The sequence below is a fragment of the Sus scrofa genome, chromosome 9 (assembly GCF_000003025.6).
Source record: "Sus scrofa isolate TJ Tabasco breed Duroc chromosome 9, Sscrofa11.1, whole genome shotgun sequence".
Classification (NCBI taxonomy): domain Eukaryota; kingdom Metazoa; phylum Chordata; class Mammalia; order Artiodactyla; family Suidae; genus Sus; species Sus scrofa.
In genome coordinates, this window is record NC_010451.4 from 21,716,366 (window position 1) to 21,734,005 (window position 17,640).

The window sequence follows — 17,640 nt, forward strand, 5'->3', positions numbered from 1 at the left end:
AGGATAACAAGTATCAACTGCTTTCCAGGTCTGGAAAATTGATCCAGTTAAACAATTTAAGAATGAGGAATATCTTGAGGGAATCCTATGAGTTATATCTTGAGGATATGAACAGCGCGGATTAATATAAGTGCAGGTGTTCAGCCTCCAGTCTATAGTAGGCACTCCAGGTCTGCTTCTGCATAGACAGGTCCCAGATGAACATTTTTGAAATGGCATCAGCACCTTCTAGGAAAAATAATTGGGAAAATATTTAACAACCAGTCATGTTAAAACTGATTTGGAAATGCCATTTTCACTCTTAGTCATCCCTACCCCAGGGTCAAAGCAGGAATAAAAAAAGAGCGGGAGGTTTGTTAACTATAATATCGTGGAATTCCAAACAATTAGAATTGAATATGGTCTGGGGAGGAATTAGAGTTCTGATCTGATAGGTACGACTCCCTGTTTTTGCTAAGACTGACAGAAACATTTTCCTGTTCTTACATTGTCATCCTGTGGGCTAGCAGAGACTCTGAGAGATTGAAATGTTGGAATAGGCCTGAGTTTCTGAGAAATATTATGAAACTTTTAATAAATGAAAATTCCTGGAAGTTATATAATTGGACTTTGTAATTTGATAGGAAATATCCTCAAGGGATTCAGGCTTGCAAAATGATAATGTTTAAAGGAAAATTGATGGCACTTAACTGCAAACAGTTATAACTGTTTTGAGTTCATATCTCCCATGTTTGAGACACTATACTACATCACTTTCTTCTGACTAAGGAGTTTGGGGTATTATGCAGATAGAAAACTATTTCCCTCATGATATTTGTCACTCAATTTCTGTGTATCCATGCCAGCCAAGAAGGTTTTGCTAGGTTTAAATTTCTGTAGTTTGCATTATGAAAACCACAGATTTATTGAATTAAAATGTGTATACTACCTGCCTGTCCACCTTGAAATAGTCCTGAGCTATGGGATGCCATTAAAAATTTTAAGCAGAGATGTGACATTGTCAGCATTGCTGTGGTGAGGATTGGAAGAGAACAAAGCTGGAAGTAGAAGGTATGTTAGGATATAGCAGTGGTGCAAATTACAGATCATGATAGTTTAAGGCAGATATGTGAAGAGACAGATGTATTAATAGGTATTTAGGAATTAGAATGGGTAGGAGGTTACAACTAGAATGGTCAGGTGAGGAAGAAGAATAAATCAATAATAATACCTAGGTTTCTGATTTTGGAAACTTGATGAATGAAGGTACCAGTAACTGAAAGGATGGAAATGTGCTTATTTTGGAAAAGGAAAAACGATGATGTATACAGATTTGTGCATTTTGTGCTGGTTATGGAACTTGTACATTTCAGTGTAAGTGGGAAGGGAGATTTAAAGTTATGGTAGGAGTTCCCGTCGTGCGCAGTGGTTAACGAATCCGACTAGGAACCATGAGGTTGCGGGTTCGGTCCCTGCCCTTGCTCAGTGGGTTAACGATCCGGCGTTGCCGGATCCCGCGCGTTGCTGTGGCTCTGGCGTAGGCCGGTGGCTACAGCTCCGATTCGACCCCTAGCCTGGGAACCTCCATATGCCGAGGGAGCGGCCCAAGAAATAGCAACAACAACAACAACAACAAAAGACAAATAAATAAATAAATAAATAAAGTTATGGTAGGCACCTTTATGATGGCCCCAGTGATCTTCATCTCCTGATATCAGGCTTTCTGTAAGACTCTCCTTGAGTAATTTGCTTCTGACCAATAGAATATAGGAACATTGAGGAGATATCTCTCCCATGATTAGATTAAAAGATTGTGAATTCCCTCTTGCTATCACAGCTTGCACACTTGATGATCAAGCCATCATATTGGAGAGGCCGGTATAGTAAGTAGGGCACTGAGGGTGTCCTCTCAGCCAGCAAGGAATTGAGGCCTTAATCCAAGAACCTGCAAGGAACTGAATACTGCCTACAATCTTTAAGTGAGACTTCCCCAGTCACATAAGGCTTCAACCCACAGGCTGACACCTAATTGCAGCCTTGTGAGAAGCCGTGAAGCACAGAATTCAGTGAAACTGCACCTGGATTCCACCACAACAATGATAAGATATAAATGCGTGTTGGTTTAAAGTATCAAGTCTTTGTACAGTGTGATATGCCACAATAAGTAGCTAATACATGAGCTCTGGAAATGGAGGCTAGATTTGGGATCCACCAGCATATAAAAAATATATGTTGACTGTGACAAAGCTCAACTTGAGATATGTGTAGTGATGAGAAACAGGGATTGTACAGAAGCTAGAGAAATTAGAAAATCAAGGAGTGGGTGGAGGACCAGAAGGCTGAAAAGGGCACTACAAAGAAACAGTTCTGAACTCTGAGCATTGCAAGGTTAAGGGAGGCATGATCAAATATCAAATGCTGAGCTAAAGAAAAACAGCTTTTGGTAACACAGTGTTTCTGCTTAACCTTGATGTGGACAGTTTCAAGAAAGTAAGGCAGATTTCATTAGATTAAGGAGAAAACACAAAGAAGGCAAAAAAAGCTGCCTACAAGAAGCTTATCTCTTGAAAGAAGGAAAGAATAATGTAATATTTGCTGTAGGATTAAAAGTTGATGGCTTTTTTATGAGGGGAAGAAGAATTGAGCATATTTATGTGAGAGCTTCTTGGTGATGAAAATTTTGATTAGATTTTCTGTTATTTGTAACATAGCTGTTGTAACAAACCAATAAAGGAGATAAATTTAGCTATTCATAACCCTCCTGACCTTTTGAAGGTGCTCACATGTCGATTCGCATTTTATGTAACAAAACATAGTATTATTTTTCTACATATACCATAAACATTTCTTAATATTGTTATATTGGTGGCATAGCTATTTTTTATATTGTATAATATACTGTCAACTTGTGTACTATAAATGATATATCTCCTATTTCTTGGGGCTCTAGGTTGTTTCCAACTTTTTGTAACTATAAATAATGCTATGATTAATTGTGCAAAATTGTTTCAAAACAAAAACAGATTGGCTGCCCCTAAGAGAGCCTCTCTGGATGCTTGCCAAAGCCTGAACTCTTCATGTTAAAGGGCTCTGAACTGAATTCAATAAAATGTATGCGAAAACTGCAGGAGCTCTTCCTTTTTGAATTTTTTTTTATTATCCCAAACTTCAAAAGCCCAACAGTTGGGCAGTTCAAATGTATAGAAAGAGATCTTTGAGTGCCTAAATCGAATTTAAACTTTCTGGGAACTCAGATGTGTTCTGTGAACCCATCCTGCATTGATATCTTTTCTTCTGACGTCCCAAGGCACACGGAATCCAGTAGAAAAAGCCTCAGTCATCTTTCTTCTTTATTTTATATCAGAAGGACATTGCTGCCCTTAATACATTCCTTATCATTGCACTCTAAGTAAAATACTCTTCCCCGAAGGGCCGGATGCACTGCCAGAAAATATCTTCCCTTTGAGCTTAGAGCTATTGTTGTAAACCTGCTAACTATCAGGTTTGCCAAATCCTTTCTAAGAATAGGTCTCACATTTCTGGTGAGAACACTTGTTGAAAGGAAAAGCTTTTCCTGCTTTTGCAGTGGTCAGCTGAAATGCAACATGTTTAAGAGGATAGGTCATCCCTTTCTCACTGTTCCTCTCTGGACTTGACCTCTATCTCTGAGACCACCCTTTTATTCACCCTGACTTAAGATGCTGAAGGCATCTTCTTATCTCTCAGGGCTTGAGCAAGTATAATAGTTACCTACAAGAAGACAAGGAAGAGTAAAAGGGACCAGGACCTCAACACACCACAAGACATAGGAAGGACGTCTTGAGAGAGTAAGTAGAGAGAGTCGTTAAGAGCTGTGGTTCTACAAGGTAGAGACCTGGGTTCAAATCCCAAGTAAATGCTTTTTGTAAGCAAAGATACTGTAGCCTCTTTTCTTATCCTTATCTTGATCAAATGTTTGATGGGTTGAAATGGTGTGTTCTTTTTCAATAGCAGAATTTTCTCACAAACATGGGCCTCCAATCTATGTTCCCATTTGCTCCCCTCCTCCTTTTATAAAATAAGGATTTATCCAATTTCTGATTCATCAAGGAGCCCCATTCTAATTATATGTCATGACTATGTATTTAATAAGTTTTGTACTTAAAAAAAATTATATCAGTGGGTTCCTCTTGGGTAAGGGCTACTGCAAAGTGGCCTGTCATCTTGAAACTGAGGGGCAGTGCCCTTCTCTCATGACTTCAGTTTGCCCCCATTCCCTGGATCTTGCATGTCTTTTACTGCACCTCTGAATAGTATTTCTTCAAAGTTTATCTCAAGTTCTGGAAACCTCTAGAATAACCTTAGCCCTCAGAGTTCTCTCCCTCCTCCAAAGTCTGTAACGTTCATTTGGCGGTAGGGAAGAAAGCGTAAACTGAGGAGTTAGCACGTCGTAGTGCAGACTTTCTCAACCCTGGCACTGTTGACATTTGGGCCTGGATAATTCTTCATTATGGGGTATATCTTCTTTCCCAGTGTGACAACCTAGATGACTACAAACATTGCCAAATGTCCCCTGAGGGACCAAAATCACTTCTGGTTGAGAACTACTGTTGAAGCATGATTGTCCTTATGTCAGGTAATGCACTAGACTCTGTACTGACTTTATTCACAGCCACATCCTACCTTTCTACCTTTATCTTCTTACTTCAGTTTGCCCACTTATTTTTAACTTATTTTGTATTGCATCTTTACCTTTTTAAAGCACTTTAAATCCTTTTTTTTTTTTTTTTTTTAACAAGGCAGGTGACATGTAAAGAGCCATGGCTTCTTTTAAACCTTCCCACAACCCTTGAATGAATATATATATATCTCCTAGATATTGGCATCACTTTTCACACATGAATACTGAGTTATTAAATTCTGTTCAGTAACTGGACTAAGGTCTGACTTACAAATATTGGAGAAGCAAAGGTCTGATTCCAGGACCCATGATATTTTAAGGGCACAATGCTATTTTGTTTACTTTCTCTCCATAAACACACCTGTATTACTCTGTTGAATTTTAGTCTGAAGAGCTGGAATTGTGTCTGCTATCTCTTGGGAATACTGCACATTTCTTATGATGGCACAGGAATAGTTACCTAAAAGAAACATAGGCTTTCTTGTAGCTCTCTGCAAACCCCACAAAAGACTATGGGTATAAAAACCTGATACTAAAAGCATTCATTTTCTATCATTTATCTTACGCTTCACTGAAACTATTCAATATTTTTGAAGCTGCAGAAAATACATTATGAGAAAAAAACAATCATCTCAATGATTACTTTAATGTACAACCTTAGCTTCCTGGCATTTTCCTTCTTTCCTCAGGGGAAGGTTGTTTCTCCAACCTATTTCTTTTCAATTGATTGCTAGGATTTCAATCTCTTTAGACATTTTGCATTACAGGAAGAAACGAGTTTGCCTTTTTTTTTTTTTTCCCCCTCAACCTGGGGAGTTTGGAGTTTATCAGTCTTACCTTATTTAACTATCTATAGAATTGAATTTCAAAAAACAAACTGCCATTTGGGACAGAAAGTTCAAAATCAAAGTGTATCAGCATCACATCCTCAAAATCAGAAAAGGAGAAGTTAAATTTCTTCTGCTAGCTCTTAAAAAGCATGTGAGGTAGAGGGACTTGATGAACTTGAAAAGAAAAAGGAAGACACCAACAAAGGCATATGTTCCATTTACTGTACAAGGGCTGGTTTACCTCCAGCAATTTCACTTTGTTATCATCAAGAAGACATTGTGCAGTACAGCCATAAGGTCTGCTGAGGATTCAGTTATTTCACAGTCCAGGCAGTTTTAGGCAAATCCACTTTCAATCAGAACTACTGTTCAGTGAGGTCAGTATTTTACAGCTAATGAAACTAAGGTCCAAAAGCTAACTAACCCATAACCAAATATGCAATTAGAGGTCTATACACTTCCGATCAGAGCTAAAGAATTTGTTATGTCTGAAGTTCTCCAGTCTTGGTCAGGAAGTTTCTACTTAGTTTGGGCCAAACATAAATCTTTATTACAGTTAAATATAAACATCAGTCTATTTTGAGGAATACTGTTAGGTTAAACCTTGCAAACCACCACACATTGTTAAATCTTATAGTATTTATCGCTTGCCCCCAGGAGATGAGAATAGGATTTCTAAGAGCTGGAAAGGATCTTAGAAATGATTTTACAAAACAAGGTCAGGTTGTGTCATAGCATTTATATTTCTTTCTCCATTTTTCTTAATTGGGAGGCAGCAGGTATACTAGAAAGTTCTTGACATTCTGGGGTCTAGATTATCTTTATTAGCTGGAACCCCAGGCATGTGATTTCACCTTGCTAATTCCATTTTTATTTTAATGACACAAGTGGACTAGATGCCCTTCTAGCACTATTGTTATGTGAATATGTTATGCTTATCCTAATAGGAAAATCCTGAAATTCTGATTAGGAAAATCAAATTGCTACAACCTTAGTTTAACCTTTAGTTTTTTTGTTTGTTTGTTTGTTTTTCTTCAAAGTTACTTGCTCTTAGCTGGGCCCTGATTTTCATCTCTGCTGTAGCCATCTAAACTTTATGGCCTCTCACAGTTACTCTTTCCACACAGGCAGCAGCAGAAGCAATGATGTGATAGGGAATGTAAAAACCTCTGTAACAGAAAATCAAAATCACCTCCGTAATTTGTCAAGTTTTTAAAGATTTTTCTCTGGGTTTTGTGTGTGTGTGTGTGTGTGTGTGTGTGTGCCATGTTCCTCTGTTGGTTCTTTTCTCCCTTAAAAAAAAATCTCCAAAGCCCTTCTACCTTCTCAGAGTAGAGCTTACTGATTAATAGACTAAAACTTAGCTGCTTCCCCTTATCAAAAGATTATTTTACAATCTAAATTTAGAAAAAGGTGACTAGAATAACTAATACTTATATACTCCTTACTAAGTTCCAAGGACTATTGTACATACTTCTCTTATATGAAGGCATTTAACCCTCTGAACTCACTGAAGTGGATACATATATCCTTTACTTTCCAAATGTGTTAGTTCCTGAGGTCAGTGGTTAGAAGTCAGAATTCAGTGAGCAAGCTTGAATGACCAGGGAAACCATTATCTGAGTTTACATTAGTTTACCCACTTGGGGTGGGGTAAAGCATGACTTTAAATAAAGCAAATAATGTCACTCAAAAGTGCTCAGCAGAAGTTTGAGTTGTGACTCAGCGGAAGAGAAATTGACTGGCATTCATGAGGACGCAGGTTCCGTCCCTGGCCTCACTCAGTAGGTGCTGAGACCACTCAGCAGTATGGGGCTGAAGAACGGGTGCTATGGAACTTAAGGATAAAAAGTTAACATAAAACAAGACACAGAGACATTTATCTTAAGTAAAGGTGGGAACCGGGGGACTCAAGGTCTCAGGGACCAAGAGCCCTGCCTCAAGAAACCACACTGCTTTTATTGTGCTCTTGAGGATTATGTCAAGTGAAAAGGGGGTTGTAGGTGCAGGGTATAGTTTTTTTTTTTTTTTTTTTTTTTTATAAGTTCTTTTACTATTTTAAAAGTCACTTAGCTGGTAGATGGTTAAACTTTTACTGTAAACTTTGGGCATTTAAGAATCATTAGCATTTGAGTTAGCTATCTATGCACAGCATTTCAGAGAACCCTCACTGTGCTTCCACAAAAGGCATGCCTATTTGCGGCAACCCTGTGTGCCTAGGTTTGCACCTTGGTTCTCCTTTCTAATCATATTCTGTTAAGGACCACTCATAAACCACTTGGCCATGAGGTTCCTCTTTCTCTTATTCTTTAGAGGACTTATCATGCTTGTGCAAATGGTGTGCCAATCTGCACAGGTCCATCGCACCTACACCAATGTATTATGTCCTCATTCAGCTGACCCTGCGAATAACCCATGCCCTTAGGTCTTTGTTCTTGAGCTTAAGTCATTTACCATCACTGACTGTTTCTCAAGCAGGAAGACGGGACAAAGTAAGGAAGGACAAGATGGAGTTTTCAGCGAAGAGGCTAAGAAAATATTATAAAAACATGTCTCACAACAAGTGGGTTAAGGATCTGGCGTTGCCATGAGTTGTGGTGTAGGTCGCAGACACGGCTCGGATCTGGCGTTGCTGTGGATGTGGTGTAGGCCAGTGGCTGCAGCTCTGATTTGACCTCTAGCCTGGGAACCTCCATGTGTTGAGGGTGCGGCCCTAAAAAAGACAAAAAAAAAAAAAAAAAGTGCAACCCCACTTGGTTCCTTTATTGCAATGACAAGTGTTTAGGGAGAGTTCAGACAGTAAGAGCTATCTATACTATTATCTCTGTTTTGAGGAATGAAGAAACTGAAGGTAGGTTAAGTAACTGCCTAAGGTTTCAGAGCTCATGTGGCAGAGCCAGAAATCTTACTCAGGCACTAAGGTGCTAGACTGCCCAGCTAAACGTAGTTTTTCTTTGTGGCCAGTGGTGTCATCCATGCACATTACCACTGTAGCTTTTCTAGGAGTGTCCTTGGGAGGTTAGCCAGAGTTCCCAACCCAATTTTTTTTTTTTTTTTCCCAGAGCTCAATTTCTCAACAGGTTTTGATTATATGCTCTGTTAACACCAACATAAACAAGTTTTAGAAAATGAAACTTGCTACTTTTTGTACAGCTTAACGGTTCAATCACATGGCTTGAAGGAACCATGATGTTCCATTCAATGTCTTGGATAAATCCCGCCACCATGGATGAGATGATGATCTTTCTTTTGCAGAGCAACTGGAAAAACAGACCTCCCACAGCAGAAAAATGCAGGTTGAAGGGCAGTGTAACAAGCTGTCTGGGCAGTCCTGCTTGCACCCTCTGAAAACAGGGCCTCTTCAAACCATTGCTTGTCCTCAACTGATCATTCTTATGAGACCTGCTTCCTATTGCCAGTTAAGTTTATATCTCTATTTAGTCCTCAATCTTTCCTAAAGTATTTAATGAGGGATATAAGTAATAATTTCCCTTTAGAGCCCAGGCAGAGCCCTCATGAAATTGTGCAAAAGCATGGGTGCCCTTCTCCTTCAGGACTTGCTCTCACATGTATCAGCTGACTGCTGTCCAAGTAGAAACCAGAGGATGAGCTCATGTCCATCTGTTAAATAAAATCTTAGCTATTAAGCTGACAGGTAATAGCTTATAAATTTTAGTGAAAAATAAATTCCTGCTTGATTTCAAAGTTTGTTTACACTTTCATGTACCAAGAAGGCTAGGCACAAAGTAGGATGCTAATTACATTCAGTCTGTAGCAAAGAAAATATACCTCCTTGGGGCCTTCCAAGTAATAAGGACTCTGGCTATGCCTGCCATTCAGTGTCTGCTTCTTTGTCATCATATGGTGAAAAACTCAAATGTATGTGGCAGGGTGCCAGGAGGCCCAAGAAGCCACACTTTAAACACAAGACAAATTCCTGGAATAACATTTCAGTTTAAGAAGAGTAAAAATGTCATCGTAGTGAATTACAGTGTAAAAGTACATGAGGTTTAAGATAAAACTTTAGGATTTAACATGTCAATGTGAAATTTCCAAGTATGCACTTAGAATCCCCAAGTGATTTTGGACACTCTGGGAGAAAGTGCAGCGATTCAGTGTCTGAGGCACTCAAGGAGAGCCAGACCTAGAAAAGCTAGGTTCTAATCACAACTCACCATTTACCAGCTGTGTGACCTTGGATGCATGACTTGCTCTCTTTACAAGCCTTAGTTTCTTTTTTCTGGTTAAGAAGAACTTAGATTACATGATTTCTAAGGTCTCTTTCAGCTCCAAAAGGCTTATGGTTCTTTATGGTTTAGAGCTGTGACTGCCTAATTTTGCCTAATCTACCATTTCTAATGGATCCTATGTATTTACTCAGCCTCTTATCACTACAAAATATTGCTTGGAGATCCCAAAGATCTGACCAAATCTAAACTGCTAGTGTTCTGCTAATTAAGCTATTACTGTTCACCCAACAAAGGCTAACCAATACTTCCAAATGCAAGACACACCATAGGAAGATGTAACCAATATCCGGACTCTTATCAAAACTCCTGTTTCTCTATGATCTCTGGCTCATCAGATATCCAGGAGGTGATCTTAGCATTCACTAGACATTTGAGTTTACCTCCTATTGTAAAGATTCATAATTTTGTTATTTTTAATTGAAATACCCTGAAGTGATTTTTCCTTTTTAAAGTATCTACATAAGTGAGACAAGTGAATATAACTGAAGGATCAAAAGTAAAAATTTCTCTTAAGCACTTCATACATTCTATAATACATACATATCACTTGAATATTTACAAAAGGTTTTTTATTTTAATAATCATTGCCATATTTTCTCATGGTTTATACAATTTAAAAATAAGGCTGTACTTTCACATAGATTTTTTAAAATATAGCATCTGAATTACAAATGATTCTCAAAATTCATTACCTTACAATTCACCATCATCCACAAAAATCTCACTTAATCACGTGCTGGTGTTTGATGGGAAGGTATATTAAAATAAGGGCAGTTTTAATTTTAAAGCACAAATCTTCATAGGAATCTATCTGAAATCTGAAAATGTTAAGTGTAAAAGTCTACAGTCTGTGAATAACTCAGTCTCGTTTGATGACTGATGTGGTCAGTATGAAATGCTGGGAGGTACACTCTACAATTTAGGAATTGGTGTGGCCGCCACCGCTATGCTTTCAATTGCACACTCATCAGTTCCTCTGCGGATCCGGAAGTAACCATCCTCACCCCAGCTAGTGCCCCAGCTGTTTTTAACAATCCAGTAATCCATTCCAGAGGCCAAGTCAGTGCCATAGCCCACCAGCAGGACAGCGTGATTGGTCAACTCAAAGGGGTTGAAAGGGTCTCTCAGACCAGTGTGGTGGTAGATCCCCTTGCGGTAGTGGAGGAAGTCATCATAGACCTCAAAGGCAACTGCCATGGGCCCATGATGGACCAGCTCAAGCTTCATCAGGGCTTCATTGCAGCCCCCATAGAAACCACCCACATAGTGGTACTCAGAGGAGTAGTAACGAAAGCAGCCTTCTTTGACTGTGCATGGTGAATCCGTGCCTGTGTAGGGGAAGCAGGCCTCTTCCACCAGCCCAAAATCTTGGGCGTACTTTCCTGCGATGAGGTATGGGAAGCCTCCTGCACAGCCTGAGAATGAATAACACACAGTAATTACCCTCTATGAGAAAGAAGTACAGGAGAAAGTGGTCCCCTTTCATATTTTTCTTTTCTACTCCATGAATTAATTATCCTTTACGTCACCCCTAGAAGTTGTTCTTAGCTTAAATACTACTTCATTCATCTCTCTATCAGCTGTCTAGCTAACTATCCTGTCCCATTTATTAGACAGGTCTTTATTCATCATCTGGTGTGAAAGGTAGCTTTGTGGTTAAGAGGGAGGCTCTGAAGTCTGACTGTGCAGGTTCATATCCAAAACTGTGTGAAGAATTTAATTTCTCTGCACATCTGTTTACTTATCTGTTAAATAGGTAACAGTAGTACTTTCCTGATAGGATTAAATTAGTTACTTTGTGTAAAAGCAATAAAAGTTTGCTGTAATTGTTATTATTAAATAGCCAGACACTTCCTCAAGGCAGTCTCCTCTGACCACTTCCTGCAGAAAATTCTAAATCAGGTCCCCCTATCCCTCCTCCAGCCCTGGCCCTATTACGGGCCTATCTCAGAGACACTGAGGTTTGGTTCCAGACCACCATAATAAATATACACAATAAAGCAAGTCACACAAATTTTTGGGTTTCCCAGTGTATCTCAAAGTTATGTTTACAGTGTACTGTAGTCTATTAAGTTTGCACAATGTCTAGAAAACAATATACATACCTGAATTTAAAAATGCTTTACTGCTAAAAAATGCTAACCATTACCTGAGCACTCAGTGAGTCATAATCTTTTTGCTGGGGGAGGGTTGGAAATATTGCAAGAATTACCAAAATGTGACAAAGAGATAAAAAGTGAGCAAAGGCGGTTGAAAAAAATGTCAGATAGACTTGTTCAAATCAGGGTTGCCATAAACCTTCAATTTGTTAAAACAAAAAACCAAAAACTGCAATATCTGCAAAGTACAGTAAAGTGAGCTATGCCTATCTATCTATCTAAATATGTATATATCCATAAGCCTGTACTTTTTCTTCATTGTTTTTATAATTATTTAATTTCTGTTTTCCTCACTTAACTGTAAGCTTCACAAGGATCTGTCTTGATAATTCACAGTCCCTAGGGCCTAGAAGTCACAGTGTGGGTGTTTAATTAGTATTTCAGAAAGAATGAAAGGCTCACAACAAATAATCATTTATCAGCAGTTTCACTGGTCAACGAGAAACTTTCTAGTGGCTGAAATCATGAGACTGTTTCTTCCTGAATCAACAGCAGCTGGGCTTTCTACATACCTTACATATGCCCTGTTCTAAAAGCCTCGGTACAAAATGTTTAAATCTTTCTGGAAAGAAACCAATGTTAGTATGATTTTAATAAGAACTAGGTTTTGGAATGAGACCTTATTTGGAACTGAAATTCATGCTTAGAAGCTGAATGGCCTTCAAAATACTGTAAAACAACTTCATGTCTGTTCCTTGTCTATAAATAAGACAATAGCTATTCTTTGCGGGTTTTGAGCCTTTTGAATAATGTATGTAAGAGGCTCCTCCTAAGAGCTTGTGCTTTTCTCAGAATATACAGATTCTTGACATTTTGTGGATGGTGCAGTGAATTCCATGAGAAACCAGTCAAAAATAAGTAAGAGAGCCAAGGGAGTTCCTGTTATGGTTCAGCTGGTTAAGAACCCACTAGTATCCAGGAGGATGCAGGTTCAATCCCTGTCCTCTCTCAGTGGGTTAAGGATCTGGCACTGCCACAAGCTCCAACGTAAGGTGAAGATGCAGCTTGGACCTAGCATTGCTGTGGGTGTGGTCTAGGCCATCAGCTGCAGCTCCAATTCGACCCCTAGCCTAGGAACTTCCATATGCCACAGCTGTGGTCCTAAAAAACCAAAAAAAAAAAAAAAGTAATAGGGCAGAACTTGCACCCAGGTTTTCTGACTGCAGACAGTGCACTCTCTCTACTATCCCATCCTTTTGCCTTTGCCAACAATGGCCAACTACACAGAGGTAAGCAGGAGCTGAGACACAACACTAACCTTGAGCATACTGGCTGCATGACACAACCTCCTGAGGACTCAAGATTGGGGTCTGAGTATTGTTGGTTAGTATACGGATTCTTGCTTCCATCATCCCCATAGAAGCAAATGAGTAGCAGCTCCCACAAGATGCTGGTGATGGAAAAGAAATATGTATATGTAAATAAGTATATATAACCCAAGAGAACCTTTGAAGCACTCAAAAAGAATCATAGAAAACCTGAGTGAATGAAATACATCAATATATTTATATTGAGTGTTGCTATTTTTATCCATAAGGATAAGCACAATAAAAGAAGATTCAGTCAGCAAATACTGTTGACACTGACCTTACAAGCAATAAGGCAAACAATAAAATTTCAGCTTTTTCATCAAAAGGCAAACATTATTATATGGGGCTTTCCTTAAGAATATTTTGAGAGGGGGGGGAAAAAAGCATTTGACAGTATTCTTAATAGTAAACTAATAATTTACATCTGCAACATTCTGAGCCATAAAAAAACTATGGAAGGGTATATATAAGCTGAGCTTTTAAATATCTCCAGAGCAGCATTTTCCAAAGCAACTTGTTGGGTGGAGTTAACCCTAAGAATGGCTCAGGTATGGCTGTATTATTGTAGAGAGTTGGATTCAACCAGGGTAAGAGAAGGAAAGAGATCATTGTAGTTATGGATATGGTATTTAAGGTGGCCAATAAGGAGGTAGGGATACAAAGTAGATGGAGGCAGTGAAAGTAAATTGAAAATAAGGTGGATGGAGGTAGGGGAGAAGGGAAAAGAAAACAGCTTTATTTAATACCTGGATGGTCTGGCAAAAACAAAATAAATACACTTAAGCATTTGCTAGGAATACAATTGCTATTTTAGGAGAAGAAAAAATATTATACTATGAGGTAATTTATATGAAAAATGTTATTTTTAAATGTTTCTTCAATATGTAGAGTAAAAGAAATACAAACAATAAAATATGGCATGTGTATAACAAAACTGGAACTTCACTTGTTACAATTCTAGAAAGAAATGAACATAATTTTAATATCTGTATTATTATACAGCTTCTTTCACCTCTGCCACTAATACAAATTCAACATGGAGATATGCTTGTACAAAGCATATCTTAAATGAAGTTGATTTGTTACTCAATTTACTAAGATATTAGTTACCAAATTATTTGAATGGTGATCACTCTCCTTATGCACGTAAAGCAAGATAAATGAATAGACAATATTACACTTCAAAAAACTCATTCTACATAAAGAGAATACCATCTTTGTTCTCTTTAAGAAATCTGAATTTAGTAATTTCCTCAGAAAAGTATTCTAAAAATATGAGGGGCAGTGTTTTTCCTTCTCCAGGTAACTGTTCATTCATGTCCCTCCCTGAGTGCTCAGCATCCAATATTCCAAACTCTACTTGAATGACTTAATAACATTTTCCTCAAACTATATCGTGAATTTCCTTAAGCGTTTATAGGAAATCTGTTTCCTTTACCTTGGTGCCTGATGTAATGAAGGAACTCAATGCATCTTTGTAGAAAGAAGAATCAAGTTATGAACAGAGAGATTCATATTTATATCCAGGAAAAAAAGTTATTTCAATAGAACTAGTCAACATTTACTTGTTTTTAAGCTGTAAGGGAGGTAGAACCCTGGATCCTAAAGTGAGCCTTCTCTAAGTTCAGTGATACCACAGGGCCCAGACCTGGAGTGGTTAGAGCTCTATCGCCCTCAACTTCTGCCATTTCTGGTGTTCCCCCAAATTCTCTCCATAAACATCTCAGATTTATCTATACTGCTTTTGCTACTGAGAGATCACCTAAATTTATGGGATGAAGACTTGGATTTTGGCATTCACCTAGTGTACAACCTACTCACTTGATAATGTGTATACTGAGGTTCAGAAAGAAGCAATGACCTGTCCAAAGTCACAAAACTAACGGATAGCTGATGCAAACATCTAAATATCTCCTAATGCAGAAGTAGTGGTTGGTTGGTTGGTTTGTTTTTCCATTTGTAGATCAGTATCTGCTTTAAAGAATTTTCAAATTTCCCTTCCCTGTCATTCAGTTACTAGGTGGACCAAAATAACTTGTACAGTTTGTTTCAGAATCCAATAATACTGTCCTTAGGACCTCTCTTTCAAATGACAGAATGCCAAAGAATTAGATGAGTGACAGTAAATGAGTCTAGAAAAGGCCCCCATTTGGCCATTAAACCATCTCAGTCCACGGCAGCCACAGAAATAATCTCTCTTGTTATTAACCATTAAACCCTCATCAGTGACCATCGAGCATTATGAGAGGGACAGGCCACATGTACATTCAAGGGCTCAGAATGTGCTCTGTTAATGGAGAAATCACAGGAATGAAGAAAGGAGATAACCTTCCTCAAGCCCCTGCAGTTCTCAGAAGGTCAGCTGCCTGGGTAATTAATGCCTCTTTTCAAAAGTCAAGGCCAGAGTCTAGATTCTGAAGGAACTGTTATCTCTTAAGACTACAGGGCAATAAAGAAGGGGAGCCGGCCCAGACAGAGCTCTGTCGTAATTCAATTTCCACAACCTCAGACAGATAACGTGATCTTCGCATAGTTTAACTATATTCAGCTCCACTTTCTAACAGTGGAGAACACACTGAACTAGGAGTTTTTTCCCTTCCCACTCAGCTGTGTGACTCGGGGGAAGCCATTCACTTGACCTTTTGGCATTTCTTTTTATCTTTTGTGTAAAAGGAACAGAGGGAACAGTTTAAGGCCTCTGTCTTCCAGTTCTAACAGTGTAAACAGCAGTTAGGACAAGACAAAATTGAACTATATTTTAAACATTAGGAAAAAACTCCGCATTTCCTAATTAATGTGACCTGAAAGACACTCCCCTTCTCTCTGGAAGATACTATAATAAATAAAGACAACACAGCTGGAAGAACAAAGAAAGTCCATCTCTTTGCATTTCCTAGCTCTCTTCCCTCTCACACATCAAAATAAATCTTAGCTATGAGGCTGGTGCTTAGAGATGTTAACCTATTTAAAGGTAAGAATTCATTTGTGCTCCGATATATATATATTTTTTTCATTAATCTCATTTTCTCTCTGAATAGAGAAAAGTTGTGAATTACCTTAACCTCGGGTAATTTTGAATTCTCAGTTATATAGAACACTGGTGTACTTAAGTTAGTGGAAATTTCCAAGTAGCCCAGTTAGTAGGAAGAGAAAATAATCTTTTCCCCAACTTAAAGTACAGAAAACCAAAAAGAAGTTAAAAGAGGAACCTCTAAAGTACATTATTTTCTCAAGCATCTGACAAGATGCTACAGATGAGGGCTCAATTTAAAAGCAATTAACCTCTCAAAGCCCTCTGTTTTTAAGTTGCCCATGTCTGTTCAAATCATATTTATAACACTCAAAGAATATGGAATATTAGAGACAATAATAGCTTTTACCAGCTACAAGAAAACTGTTGTTAAACAATCTGGCTTGAGAAAGTCTAATTTCCTTTCCCTAAATTATTATCTTATCACTAATCAATCTTATCTTTTGGGAAGTGAATGGAACTAAACTTTTCTTTGAACCTCCTCCTAATGAATCTTTAAAACATTCTATTAAAGCAGTTATCATATTGTATTTTAATATTTTGCTTGCACATCTGGCTAAAACGCAGTCTCTAGGAGGAGAACTAAGCCTTATCAGTCTTTCTATCCTCAGCCATTACACAAAAAATCCTAAAATGTTAGATACTTTATAGATACTGCAACACAGTGGAAGTAACCTGTGCCAGACCCTCAATAATCAACACTTGACATGCAGTATTTACTTAATCCTCTCCAATAAGGATAGGAAACCTGTTTGAAGACAGAACAAATTTAAATCTTCTCTTAACATTAGAACTTTAACTGACTTTCCATTCATTTCTCAATTATCTTCAAATTTCTTTTTTTTCATTCTTTCCTGTCCAGATACCACACACCACACACACACCAATTTGTTGTACACCTGAAACTAAAACAACATTGTAAGTCAACTAAACTCAAATATAATTAAAAAAAAAAAAAAAAAAAAAAAAAGACCTGCTCAAAGCTCTATACATTCAGAACAATTTGCAAGAATTCAGTGAGGATGAATTGAAGAGTTGATGGTGAATACTGAGAAGTGGAAGAGGCTGATTATCACTGAATTTTTAGGAAAAGGGAAGAACAATTTATCTTTGGGTGTTATTAATTTATAATCCTCTCAGAAGACACTAATCAGAATGTTTCCAGACAGCAAATACTACACCCACTTTATACAAATCAGTCATGCGTACCACAATTATCTTCAAAATGAGCTAAGAAATAATAAACCAGAATAAAAATAAAAAAAAAAAAAAAAAAAAAAAAAAAAAAAAAAAAAAAAAAAAAAAAAAAAAAATAATAAACCAGAGTATTATATAAATGATTCTCCAACTATTGTTGGCTAAAATTTAGGATAAGATAATGTGGTATCAAGTGCTATTAGAAGAAGAGTCATTAAACCTAT

General features: G+C 37.9%; 1 protein-coding gene across 1 annotated transcript in view; it reads right to left on the reverse strand.

The window, feature by feature from the left end:
* Positions 10,263-17,640, reverse strand: part of CTSC (cathepsin C) — a 35,169-nt gene continuing 27,791 nt past the window's right edge. The window contains exons 6-7 of the mRNA XM_003129741.3: positions 13,137-13,268; positions 10,263-11,134 (exon numbers count right to left, since the gene is read on the reverse strand). Coding sequence (XP_003129789.1) covers positions 10,632-11,134; positions 13,137-13,268 — 635 coding nt within the window. The 3' untranslated portion in view covers positions 10,263-10,631. The remainder of the gene's footprint in view (positions 11,135-13,136; positions 13,269-17,640) is intronic.